A 15,149-nucleotide genomic window follows, 5' to 3' on the forward strand; every position below is an offset into this window, starting at 1 on the left:
TGATGAGATTGCAGTTCGTCTCAACAAGTTGCACACCTTTGTGATAACTTACAAAAACAGTATCATCGGCGTAGGCAAAGCTTTTTGGAATAAGTCTAAGAAGATCATTTATATATATTAAAAATAATACTGGCGCAATAAGTGACCCCTGTGGAACACCAACATCTATTTTTTGCGTCAATGATTCCTTGTCATTCATGACTACTTTTTGGCGCCTTTCGTGAAAATAGGATTGAAGTATTTGCAACGATTTATTTTTAAAACTAGTAAGTTCTAGTTTATGATATAATATTTTGTGATTGACACAGTCAAAAGCTTTGCTGAAATCCAAAAACATCAAGCAAATCTTCTCACCTCTGGTTTTTAAATCCAAACAGTCTGAGATTAGTTTATGAACAGCATCAGGGCATGAATGACTTTCTGAAACCACACTGATAAAGAAGTAAAATATAATTTTTGGACATATGAGAGTAGATGTGAATATTTAAGTGCTTTTTAAAAGCTTTAGATAAAATAGGGATTACTGAAATAGGGCGGAAACTTGATGGGTTGCTATTATCTCCTCCTTTAAACAATGGGGTAACTCCTGCATGTTTCCATGCTGAAGGAAAACAGCCATCAATCAATATTCTGTTAAACATATCAGTGATAATAGGTACAATGAATGGAAGAGTTGCTTTTATCATTTTTACAGAAATATTGTCTATGCCTGAGGCTTTGGAATTAGGTATGTTACTGATATATTTTACAATATCATGAGGAGTAAATTTTGGAAACTCAATAAATGTGGTCTTCAACACAGTGTTTTGACAAGACAAATAAGGATTAGATGACGGTAAAATTGAATTTGAAAGTTTACTTGCAATAGACACAAAATGTGAGTTAAGTTCTGAAGCTGACAAACAAGTGTCACAGCTTTGAGGTTTCTTATTTTTCACATTCAAAGCTTGCCAAAGCTTACGCGTATCACCAAGCTTTGACTGTTTAACAAGTTCGTCAATACATTTTGTTTTTTTTCTTTTAATGAGATTTGTGACAAAGGTACGCTGCTTTTTGTAAGCAGTCTAATCTTTGCAGTTTTTCAGTTTTTCTCTCAACTTTATATTTTGCTGTACTTCTTTGTCAAGCCAGATAGGTAAAGATTCTGACTTGACTTTTCTAGTTTTAAGAGGTGCTAACTCATTGACAACCGTAGAAAACTTTTGATTAAATAAGTTAATCATGTCATTAGTGTTCTTTTTAATCAAAATATCATTCCAATTGATGAAGGAAAACTTATTTGAAATATTGTCAGGAACAAATCTGGAGTAATCTCTAAGGTATATTCTATGTCATACTCTAAAGCATACTCTATGGCATACTCTATGGCATACTCTATGTCATACTCCATGTCATGCTCTATGTCATACTCTATTTCATACTCTATGTCATACTCTATGGCATACTCTATCTCATACTCTATGTCATACTTTATGGCATACTCTATGTCATACTACATGTCATACTCTATGTCATACTCTATATCATATTCTATGACATACTCTATGTCATACTCTATGTCATACTCTATTTCATACTCTATTTCATACTCTATGTCATACTCTATGTCATACTCTATGGCATACTCTATCTCATACTCTATCTCATACTCTATGTCATACTCTATGACATACTCTATGTCCCACTCCATGTCATACTCTATGTCATACTCTATGTCATGCTCTATGTCATACTCTATTTCATACTCTATGTCATACTCTATATCATATTCTATGTCATACTCTATGGCATACTCTATATCATACTCTATGTTATACTCTATGTCATACTCTATATCATATTCTATGACATACTCTATGTCATACTCTATGTCATACTCTATTTCATACTCTATTTCATACTCTATGTCATACTCTATGTCATACTCCATGTCATATTCTATGTCATACTTTATGGCATACTCTATGTCATACTTTATGGCATACTCTATGTCATACTCTATGGCATCTTCTCTGACATACTCTAAGGCATATCATTTCATACTCTATGGGTTATGCTCTGGAATAGTCTATGTAATGCTCTATGTCATAGCCTATGGCATATTCTCTGTCATAACTACCACATTCATGTGCAACCTGTTCTGTTTTCAAACTGTTTTTTTATTTGTGTGATTGAGCAGCACTTTGATCCTTGACACTCCATTCAGGCAGCAGATAATTAACTTACTCTGAGGGGTCTTCTATGGGAGTTTGAGAAAGTGATTGTCTTTTCCTGAAAGCTGCATCATGACTTTTATAAGGGTATGCCATACATATTAAGAGTAGGCCTACATCATGTATATTAAGAGTACATCACTTATATTAATGGTACACCATCTATAATTATTAAAGGTACACTATGTATACTAAAAGTACACCATGTATATTAAGTGTACACCATGTATATTAAGAGTACACCATGTATATTAAGTGTACATCATGTATATTAAGAGTACACTATGTATACTAAGAGTAAACCATGTATATTAAGAGTACACCATGTATATTAAGTGTACACCATCCATGTATATTAAGTGTACAACATGTATATTAAGTGTAAATTATGTATATTAAGAGTACACCAAGTATACTAAGAGTACACCATGTATATTAAGAGTATATCATGCATATTAAGTGTACACCTGGTATATTAAAGGTACAGGGAATGTAATGACTACACTGCTAGTCTGATGTCCTTCATGTGACTTCAGTAGATAAACTAGCAATCAGCATTTGACTCATTGCCATCAATTCAGAGAGTGACAAGTACTTTAAAATTTCTTTTGCTGCCATGACTACAGTTTATTATAAAGTAGCTAGGCTCTTTTTAACGTTAAATTTTAACTGTCGAAAGAGTTAAAATTTGCAACAGCATCAGTTGAATCAGATGTCATTTGTATGTTAGTTTTAGATGGTTATTTGTATGTTAAAGTATTTCTGCAGACACGTTTCATTCAAGCTTCCATAGATCTATAGAATAGAGTCTAGTTATCTAAAGTTTTCTAGTACAGGTATTATGGTTCTATGTAATGGTACCATCTCTTATGGATCTCTTATCACATATATTCCCTCTCTCTGAACTAAGTGAGTTGGTGACAGCACGAAATCTGTCAATTTTAGTTTAAGCCAGCCTTCACTATAACAGTTCGGTTGCCAAGACGCTGATGAAAGGGATTGATGACAGATTGGTTGTTTGAGGAGATGAGCAGTATGATGTACTAAAAATAAATCATTTTCCATCTCTTTAAGGCTTTTTCAAACTGAACAGCCTCAGCTGACGCTTGTTCAGGTTAGGGAGTATCTAAACATCTGAAATAATTTTGTGGTGGCTCTGGCTGATGCGATGGTAGTTATGCATATATGGATAGTTATATATGTTCAAGAACTAACTCAGTTTCATAACATAGTATTGATTATTAACTCCAGAGTTTTGGCAGCGCTCAGCACGCAACGCAAAAATAAAACAGGTGTGTTGTCTCCAGTAATGTCTTCACCTCTCTTATTTGATCCAAAAAAATTCTGGGTTCCATTTTCATCTTGACAGTGTACCTAATCCGTAATTTTGTGACTGTTGAAGAAATGGTTTTTGTAAAAATAAAAAGATGATAACCCTTATTACATAAAGTGATTCATGGTTTTTAAATTTTTTAACAAGCAGAATTCTCATACAATCTTAGTTTAAAAACTGGTATCTCAATAAGAGCATCTTTCTTTTAACATTAATAAAGTATAAAATTATATGATACGTAATGATATTTACAGACGTTCCGCAGCTTTTTCAAAAAATTGTTGAATCGTTATTAAACTTTAACAAAATACACACATTGTTCATGCGCATTAAATAAATTTTTAGCATTGCATATGACATCACTGTTGATACAATATTGTTTATCACCCATGTTGGAAAAGAAAAAAAGGAAAAAGGCCTTGAGAAAAAGACGTGGAACATTGCTATGCCTTGCTATTTGTAGTGATGAAATTATGCATCAAGAGTTGAAACTAGTGTCAGCAACCTTAATGTCCTTTTTGCAGTAATGTCGTTATCTGGTTTACCAGTATTTTAGTTGTCTTATGAAACATACTGATCTTTGGTAAAATCTCCAAAAACCATTTACCAATACAGCAGCAACGGTGGTTTTAATCGAACAAAGTGTGTTACGCAAAACTAAGGCAGCCAACAAAGATTCTGAGTTTAGCTACACGCATCAATAATAAATATTAAGCCATATGCTCGATAATTTAGTCTTATAGAATTGTGATATCTTCAAATACAATTTCTACACTTGCATGCATAGTAAATAAACGAATATATAGCTATACTGCCCTATGTTGACATAACCCTATATCTCTTCAATTTTTCAAAATTGATTTTTTAGTCTCAAACTCATTTTCCTTGCTCAATGTAAACTGGAAAAAAAGATTTCTCAAAAATTTCCACGGGAAAGCCATTTTTTAAACTTCATAAACCCTATATCTCCCACTAATAAAATATAAACTGCGGACATAAACCTATATCAGCTAATACAGGGCTTTGTCTGCATAATATGCTATTCAATTGATGTCCAACCTGCAGACAAAGACAATCAACAACATTATGCCATCAATTGTTTGCAATTCTTCTCGCTAAAAGTTTGCCTTGTTGTTTATGACTAGACTGTGAGGCTTCATGGATAGGATTTGCAGAATGGTAATATATTTTGAGTTCATGGAATCCTATCACGCTGTCTGAAGTTGTGTGATATAAGTTTTGCTGGCAGACTAATTTCACCAGTGAGTGCTAGTCAACCAACAGCAAGAGTTCACAGATATATTCAACTTTACAACTCACAGATATATTCAACTTTACAACTAAGTACTATTTTTAATTTATATTTCCTCATATCCAAATGGATGGAGAAGCCGGACCACTTGATATCGGAGCTCCAGCAGCAGCAGGTATGCCTGTTTCATCATTGCGATCCATCCACCACGAGTAAATTTTGTGCGATAAACTTGTTCCTATATTAATATGATATAACATATTTATCTTGTCATATTTTAGTAAATTTCAGTGACAATAATTAATTTATGGTTTATGTTTCAGGAAACCAAAATGATATTGGCACCACACCAAAGTGTAGGAGGACAGATGAGGCAAAGAGGTAGCATATGATATTGAGGAAGGCTGTAAATGTTTACGACTTTGATGACTTCACAATGTGTGTGGCAGCAGTCTCAGTTAAGGTTACAGTGCCTGAGGTTACTCAGTTTGTTAACTACAAGAGCCACCAATCGCAACCAAAGCTGCAAGCAGCTGGCCGTCCAATGCTCAGTGAAGTTAGTGTGATAAAGTTTGTAAGAGGAAGCAGAAACTTCCCTTACAAACTTAATCAAGAAAATGACACTCCATGGCTGGAGTTCGACTTTCTAAATTCACGGTATAAACCTTCGGCTGACCAAGGACTGATGCAGTCAGCACATCGGGGAGTAAGCAAGCAGAAGAAGCAGGGACTGGTCAAGAACCTGGTTGAGAAACATATGCCACCGAGCCGTCACTGATTTTGGAAAAATTTGGTAGTCAGCAATGCTGTAGACTTGGTCACAGACTTTGAGTAGACCCATATAACTATATGGGTCAAGTGATCCTTTGATTATTATATAGCGTTACCGAGGTTTTATAATTGGTGTGGTATAATGATTATATTTGACTGATCTCTATATGTGTTACACAATGTTTCTCTCTTCTAAACCATATATCAATAATTCAATACATATTTGTTCAAACGTATATGCTAATATGTGGATTATTGCAGGTGATAAATGCAGACAAAGCCCTATATCTCTAGGTAAAGGGTTTTGTCTGCATAATTTTAGTCAAAAAATGACAATATTAGCTCACTAAACCAATTATCCCATTGTTTATCTCATTGTTTAACTCGAATCAAAATTTCAATTGATAATTATATTTGAGATAACCATACAAACATTGTGAAAGAGATTTTTTTTATTATATTCATATGGTAAGGCTAGACAACAAGCGCTCTTAAATCATCTCTGCTGAACAATTTCACATTCCGGAGATATAGGGTTATGTCAGCACAGGGCAGTATACTGAACAATGTTGAACTTGAATGTACAGCAAATAATGTATGGAGTTGTGCACCCTTTTTACCATTTTTCAAAATAATGGTTCTTAGGTTCTTTCTTACCTAGGTTTTTTAGGTTTTAGCTGATCTTATTGTAACCTTTCTTCAAATATAATCTCATTCCGCGTGGGCAAAGCTAGTACAATCGCATTTTTGGAGCTTGTTGAAGTACATATCTGTATGTAGATCTGCAATTACGTATGCTAGTTATCGATAAACTTACATACACCAAGGTTTTGCCGAAGGACGATTTTTTTATATACGTAAAATACTTAAAAATAACGTATTTCGTGATATCCTTACCGTTCTTCAGACCTGTCAGTCTGTACCCACGGAAATCAAGCCAATTGATTAATCGTTTTAACTAATTTAGCTAGCGACAAAATTATGTTGTGAAAATAGTTTCAAATACATTCGTTTGTTGTGATTGTAGAATTGAACCAGAATGAGTTTTGTTTAGTTTTCTTCACTATTTGTCACGTTCCCAGGTATTAACAACAAGAATGAAACATAATGATCTTTCTGCAAAGTATAATAGAAATAAAACGAATTGCAAACGTGCTATCAATAAATAGATGCATGAATGTGATATTATGTTACGTATGCATAAGAAAGACTTTAATTTATTAATTAATAGTGACTGAAACAAACAATTTAGAAGATCTTTGCAAGGTTAGGCTATCTGTTTTAGTAATTTGTTACAATGGAAAACTAGTTGAGAGATGTTATATACATCGTTAGATAATCATTCACTAGGTTTTCACCAGATGAAAAAAGAATGCTTTTCAGTACATACAGTACATATACAAACGGTATACATGCATATACATACAGTATATGTATACTTAGGAGCATCAATAAGCTGAGAAAGCTACATAATCCTATAGGTCTGTTTATGAGATTTCGCCTCCCAAAGCTGATCTAACATCCTTAGCACAAGATCCTAGAACATAGTCAAGCTCGCAAGATATGGCTTATACAGCATGCATAACACTTGAGATAAACAATATGCTGAACTTTGTTGGCTATCATATTTATAAATGTAGGACCTTCGCATAAAAACCAGACCCAAACATGCGAATCTGAGAAGAACATTTCTAGAGCTCATCTAAATTGACTTATACTCCGGGCTCTTTATTCACAGTATCAATACATAGTTTGTTTTATGCAAAAGACTTGTCGTACCTGATAGAAGCCTAACTAATAAAATGGTTTAAGGTAAAAAAGATCATAGTGTATGATATGCTGTCTCCTGTTTCAAAAGAGTGATGATGATAGCCTATGTGTGGTCTCATTTGACTTATCGTAATTTCTGTGAAAATGAATTCTCACCTTTTTGAAAATGGTAGAGCAGTCAACCAGAAATTTTATAAAAGCTTATGTTTGTCTGATAATGTTTCTTGAGAATTCACAATATAGCCCAACCTATGTTCATGATTGGCCAGTCCTAATTAAAACTGAAAGTTGTAAAAGTGTTTCATTCATCACCTGTTTTTTAGTTTCCATTTTTTGCATGTTTCTGACTTGCTATTTTGTTACCACTAGTTCGCTAAAGTTTTCGCTAATCAGAAGTCACTAGCATGATTAAAGGAACACAATTGTAAATTGAACAAGAATCGAAAAACAGTAACAGATAACTATTGATGTTTGGTAGTACAAAAAGTTACAAAAAAATATGGCAACAAATTACTCCAACTCCAGACATCAATAGTTGTGCCGAAATATTTATTGCACTTTACATGTATATGAGTATTGTCTGAATAAATAGTTTCTGGAAATATAAATTTCTGCCAATTGTTAATTAATGGTCACTGCGAAGTTAGTTGTGTTTATATTCAAGTTGTTGGTGTAATACAAGATGTATTCCAATTTAAAAGATTTTGTTTGAGACATTTTCCTATTTCAATGTTTGTGTCATCAGCAATAAGTTCAAATTGTTTTATTCAAAACCAATTTATTTGCGTAGACTAACACATTGAATCCTGTTGCTGAGATAATTCAGGGAAAGGTTTTCCACCGGGTCCTACGCTCGAGGAAACTTGGTTTTGTGGTTTCGCTTTGTTTTTTCCATACTTTCGGTTTACGTAAAATGACCAAATGTTTGGTCGCTTTGTTTGGTATAGGTTCTCAGTAGACTTCCGAAGCTTTAAGTCGATTGGAGTATTAGTTTTTGAGGTATAATCAAAATACCAAGGTAACTTCCAACTGACGATAAATGGAAAATGGCTGCCAACAGTACATTAGTTCATATTGCATTTATGTTTACTCAGAACATAGGATTATGAAATTTTGGTCATTTTGTACAGTATACGTTTTCAGTGTAATTGCCAGGATTCAAGTTGATTGAACTATTAGCTATTGAGATATTGCAAAAATACCGAGGGCACATCTAACAGACCGAAAATTGCAAAATCGTTGCTAACAAAACATTAGTCTGGTTTCACTTCCGTATTTCAGGTTTACGTAGGATTACGAAATGTTGGTTTGTTTGTTTGTTTATTTTCATCTATAATATAACTACAAAAATAATATGAAGAGTGTTTCTTACAGTATAAAAGAACAAGAGAAATAGAAAAAAAATGTCACTCCAGGGAAGGTGATGATGAGGTCCCTGTGCGCAATAGCAAGGCTAATCAAGGCGCCGAACCTGAAAGTAGAGTCAGCAGAAGTCTGTCTAGTTAGTTTAGTCTAATCTAGTTGTCTGAGATAGCGCTTCAGTTCATTTTTGAAAGAGTTAGCATTTACAATTTTACGCAGTATAAGCGGTGGTAGATTCCATAGCAATGACTCCTGATAATCCAAACAACATTGACCAGCTTTTGAGTTAAACAATGGTATTTTTAGGTTTATGTGTGTTTGACGAGTAGTTAAACGTTTTATTGTCTTGTTTGTCCTCTTTGTGCAGTGTTCGTTTCCAGTATAATTCCAAAGTGTCAAGTAGGTTAAACTATTACTTCTTGAGATATGGCCAAAATACTGAGAGCACTTATAATAGACAGAAAAATGAACAATGGCTTCCATCAGAACATTAGTGTCTAATGACATACTCTAGACAAATTCTTAGTAATGTAGATCAAAAGTAGACATAACTAGAAAGCTTTTTCTCCTCAGCAATAGAAGCTTTACGTTAAGACTATTGAACCATTTGTTTTTCTATTCATGAAAAGTTATACACATCCTATCAGGCCCAGTGTACATCAACCATTATGTTTTTCTTGTACCTATAAAACATCACATCTTTAAAAAAGTGTAAAAAAAAGGACCTATTGGTTAGCTTTAGACAAAACTGCAAGTGTGCACCTAAAATTGTAAGCATTCAGTTTTTACCACAAAGGTTTCAGGAGTAATCATATCAAATGCATTAAAAACTGCATAAATATTTTCATGGTTCTATGGTATCAAACCAAGCATTTTCTTTTATATTTTGCCCTGTAATCTCTAAAGCAGGTGTTCCCAACCAGGGCGGGATTCCCCCTCTCCACTAGGGGGGAATTTGGAAAATTCAAGGGGGAACAGAGAGGAGTCTGATTTGTTAAATTTTAAATTATGTCCTGCAGTGCCATTCTAGTTTTCAAACTGCATATCATGAGAAAAATTTTGATGGATAGCTTCTGATGGAACAGTAACCTTTTTTATACATACACGCTTCTATGCAAGAATTGTTATTATTAGTTCAACATATTCAGGATTTTTATTTTGTTTTTTCTGTTTGTATTAATTGTATCATCACCGAATTACCGAATGATCTTTTATTGTATTCGTTGCAAAATTGATTAAATTTAGCTATTAATTGCTGATTATTTCACATTTACATTTAAACACTTTTATAGTTGTTTTTACTTTTTTTAATTTATTTGACCTGCTCAAAACATTTTCCTCATGATATAAGGTTTAAAAGTTACAGTTGTTTGATAAAATCTAAAATCCTTTACAGTTGTTTTTATTTTCTTTCAACTTATTTCAACTACACAAAACACTTTGCTCATGATATGTAGCTTGAAATTTAGAATGGCAAACCTTATTATATGTTAAATACAAATCAATTTTCTGTGCAAAGAAATTTTTAAACCAGTATCATAATTTTTGAAGTTTTGATGGATAGCTTCTGGTGGACCAGTAACCTTTTTTACACACACACTTTTATGCAAGAAGTGTTATTATTAATTCAACATATTCAGGATTTTACCGAATCATATTTTATTGTAGTCGTGGCAAAACAGACTTAGTTTAGCTATTACTTGCTAACTATTTCACATTTACATCTAAACCATTTTATAGTCGGTTTTATTTTTTTAATTTTATTTGACTTGCACAAAACATTTTCCTCATGTTATGAAGTTTGAAAGTTACAGTTGTTTGACAAAGTTTGAAAACCTTCACAACTGTTTTTATTTTTCATCTTAATTTATTTCAACTGCACAAAGCACTACAAAAACAACTACTGCAAATGTAAAAATGAGATATCGTACTGTCTTTATCTGACTAAAAGAAAAGAGAATGTCGAAACTCTTCCTATAAATGCTTGCGTAAGAAGAATTAGCCTTGATCCCATATATAGTAATTGAACCTTACGAAAAAAAATTTCCACAGGTGCATCGTAACATGTGGGCATATTGCTAAAATAATTAGCATGTGGTTGAGATATATCGAATATGATAACGCCTTAGATCGAAATTTCTTAACAGGGGCATCCTAATGTGTGGGCGTAATGCGAAAATAATAGCTGGACAATCAAAACAACAAATACACATACGAAAAACTTTAATAAATATAATGTATATATAGACAAGTATATTATGTGAGCTAATCACTTGACTTATTATATTTACTTTATTGGCATAGAGTGGTTAAAATATTTCTGTCTGCCATTCATACAAACATGTTGTTCTCAGTTGGCTCTATATTTTGGCTTTTTGAAAGTTTACTTAGTTCACATTTTTTATTTTATTCAAGTCCAAGAAACAATCGTTTTGGTCATCGCTATTCGTTTAAGCGTCATATAATGGTGATGTCTTTTTTCAACGGAGTTCTTTATTCCCTGATATATGACTACATAGAAGTACTAACTTTTTTAACTGCCTTGAAGCGCATTTTTGAGTCATTACCCTACCCTGAAATTGCAACATGTGTATTATTTTCTGTTCAAATATTATTATATCATAGTAGTTTAGATAATGTTGGATTATGTTTTAGAGTTGTCTGCTCGTCTTTATTATTATTCAACTTATTTTACCCACAATTCTTTTTCTTCTTTCCTTGCTTGATTGTATCCTGATAATGGTGGCTGTATAATAAAAGAACTCAACTATAAATCTCTTATAATCGCGTATAAAACAATAGGTTATGGGCCCAGGAAGACTCTAATATCAAGCAAGCACCATGGATGATAAACTGTCTGTGGATAAACTTACTACGTCCAACTATTCTACATGGAGATTCAAACTGAAACATTTGCTCATTGCAAAGGAACTTTATGAACATTGTGATGGTAGTATTGCAGAGCCAACGGAAGGTGCAGATGCTAAGAAAGCTTATATAAAACAATCACAGAGAGCTTTTGGTCATATTGTATTGGCGATCAGTGATGAATTCATATATTTGATCACTGAGTGTGAGACACCGAAAGCAGCGTGGGAGAAGCTACAGTCTCACTTCGAAAGAGACACACTAGCAAATCGGATATATCTAAAGAAACAATATTTCAGAGCTATCATGCGTGATGGTACATCTATAGAAAATCATCTAAAATATATGAAGGATATTGTAAACAAGCTCACGGCTATCAAAGCCCCGGTGAGCGAGGAAGATCAGGTAGTAACACTGTTGGGCAGTATGCCGAGTAGCTATGCAACTGTCGTGACAGCCTTAGAAGTGCAAAAGCCTGAAACCCTAACATTAGAATTTGTTCAAAACGCGTTACTCAATGAAGAGCAGAAACATGGCGTAAAAGCTGCCGAAATGGATTCTGGTGAAAGCGGCAAGTATGGAAAAACGACTTCAAATTCTGACACTGCCTTATATACCGTCGGAGATAACACGTATGAGAGAAGATGCTATAACTGCAATTCACCATATCACATGGTCAGAGATTGCACAGCGCTACAGAATAGTCGAGGTAACTACAATCGTGCTAACTACAATCGTGGAAACTATAGTCGCGGAAACTACAGTCGTGATCGTGGTCAGGGCCGTGGTCAGGGCCGTGGTCAGGCGAATCAGCATGGAGCTAAATTTGTGACTGAATCCCAAGCAACTGAAATTCAAAGTGAGGAGAGTGCTTTTCTAGTAGGAGAAAATATAGCGGCAGCGAAAGAATGGCTCATTGACAGCGGGGCAACTCGTCACATGACTCCTGAAAACGGTGGTTTCAGTACATACACAAAGTTTGACCAGCCTGAGAAAGTTGCTATAGCGGACGGCAGAGTATTGGATGCCATAGGCTCAGGTAACATTATGATATCAGTGTCCGTTAGCCGGAAAGTGAAAAGAAAAGCCACTCTCCACGATGTACTTCATGTACCAGATTTGAAACAAAATCTATTCTCTGTACAGTCAGCCGCTAGCAAGGGTATGATAGTACAATTTGGCCACAGTAGATGTTGGGTTAAGAACAAACTCTACCAAATACATGCTATGGGAACTCTCGTTGGGAAACTTTACTATTTAGATCTGGAGTCGTCTGATCATAAAGCTAATTTAGCGTCGTCGTGTAACGATATATGGCATAAGAGACTCGCTCATATCAATCCTACCAGCATCGGACTTATGAACCGTGAACAGCTTGTTACAGGTGCCGATCTGTCTAACGTAAGTGTAGGTACCATATGTGACCCTTGTGTGAAAGGTAAAATGGCTTGAAAACCGTTTATAGCTAGAGATGGTACTAAATCTACTAGAGTGCTAGAACTAGTTCATAGCGATGTATGTGGTCCAATGCAGAATAAATCAATTGGTGGCAGTAGATATTTTGTGAGTTTTATTGATGATTTTAGTAGATTTTCGTATGTGTATTTTATCAATGAGAAATCGGATGTATTTTCTGTATTTAAAGATTTTGAAGCCTTAGTGACCAACCAAACCGGCCAGCCAATCGGAACCCTTCGAACTGACGTTGGAGTGGAATACGTATCAAGCGAATTTGAAGAATACCTGCGCTCTCAAGGTATTCAGCATCAACTAGCCGTTAGATATTCACAACAGCAAAACGGTGTAGCAGAACGGTATAATCGTACTGTATGTGAATTAGCCCGCGCGTTAGTAATCGACGCCGCATTACCGAAACATTTCTGGGCTGAGGCCATTTCAACAGCTGTTTATGTTAGGAATCGTGCCCCCACTACTGCTCACCATGAGCCCACAACTCCATACCAACAATGGTACAACTGTAAACCAGATATTAGTAATCTAAGGGTGTTTGGTTCTTTAGCCCATGCTCATGTACCAAGTGAGCTCCGTCAGAAACTGGATGATAAAGCAGAGACAATGATGTTTGTTGGCTATAGCCTTAGATCGAAAGGCTATCGTTTATATAATCCTTCTACTAAGAAAGTCGTAGTACGCCGAGATGTCGTGATAGATGAAACTAGGTTAGGGTTACCAGAGTCCGCGACTAACCAATGTGAGGATGAAGACAACTCCGAAAAGCTGACAGTTGAATTACCAGAACCTGAAAATCACTCAGCAGTTACACGAAAATCACAGCGAAACCCCAATCCTATTGTAAGATTCGGGGTTGATGAGTATGTCAATCATGTGGCTTGCCTCACCAGCAATATAACCGAACCGCTAACAATGTCAGAGGCTATGTCTAGTCCCCAATCGAAGCAATGGATGAACGCTGCCTCCGAAGAATACACCGCATTAATCGATAATCAAACCTGGACATTAGTAAAACTACCGGCTGGTCGTAAAGCCATTGGTAGTAAGTGGGTGTTCAAAACCAAGTGCAAACCCGATGGAAGCGTGGACAGATTCAAAGCTAGATTAGTAGCCAAAGGGTATAGTCAAAAACAAGGAATAGATTACGATGAAACATTTGCACCAGTAGTGCATCGGTCATCACTTCGAGCGCTTCTATCATATGGCACGGATAGAGGCATGTTGATACATCAAATGGACGTAGTAACAGCTTTTCTCAATGGTAAAGTTTCTGAGGAATTATTTATGACACAACCTGATGGATTTGTATCACCTGGAAATGAAGAGTTGGTATGCAAATTGAATCGCTCTCTGTATGGCCTAAAGCAATCATCACGATGTTGGAATCTAGTCCTCGATGAGTATCTGCGGCAGCTTGGCTTCTCTCCTTCGAGCGTTGAACAATGTGTCTATGTATGTAACGACCATGGCGATCAAATGATATTAGCGGTCTATGTAGATGATATCGTAATCCTAAGTGACACTGATCAATCGATGAAAATAATCAAAGAATCGTTAAGTTCAAAGTTTCAGATGAAAGACCTAGGGCAACTGCAATTTTGTCTAGGTATAAACGCGGAATTCACAGACACCTCAGTGAAGCTGCACCAGAAACATTATATTCAGCAGATTCTTGAGAAGTATGATATGTCCGACTGCAAAAGTGTAGCAACCCTGTTCGCTACAGATATACAACTAGTGAAGGATGACGGCAGTAAATCTGTGGATCACACTCTATATCAATCGATCGTAGGCAACCTTCTCTACGCATCTACAGCTACACGACCAGACATCGCACATTCTGTGGGAGTGTTGTCGAAATTCAATTCCATGCCGACCCAAACGCACCTCACTGCCGCAAAGCGCGTTCTCAGATACTTAAAAGGCACCATGGACTATGGGATTACATTCAACAAAACTGACACACAACCCGTTGGCTATTCAGATGCTCACTGGGCTGAGAACGACGAATCTAGACACTCGATATCCGGAAATGTTTTTATGTCTAGCAGTGGGCCAATCAGCTGGTTCAGTAAACGCCAATCGACAATCACTCTGTCTTCAACAG

General features: G+C 35.3%; 1 protein-coding gene across 1 annotated transcript; it reads right to left on the bottom strand.

Annotated features, from left to right (window-relative positions):
• Window positions 1-1,492: 1,492 nt before the first annotated feature.
• LOC137394505 (ring-infected erythrocyte surface antigen-like) lies at window positions 1,493-1,930 on the bottom strand. Its single transcript, XM_068081229.1, has one exon. It carries the CDS (start codon window positions 1,928-1,930, stop codon window positions 1,493-1,495), a length of 438 nt encoding a protein of 145 aa, XP_067937330.1.
• Between the last annotated feature and the right edge of the window lie 13,219 nt (window positions 1,931-15,149).

Source organism: Watersipora subatra, chromosome 4, assembly GCF_963576615.1.
Source record: "Watersipora subatra chromosome 4, tzWatSuba1.1, whole genome shotgun sequence".
NCBI lineage: Eukaryota > Metazoa > Bryozoa > Gymnolaemata > Cheilostomatida > Watersiporidae > Watersipora > Watersipora subatra.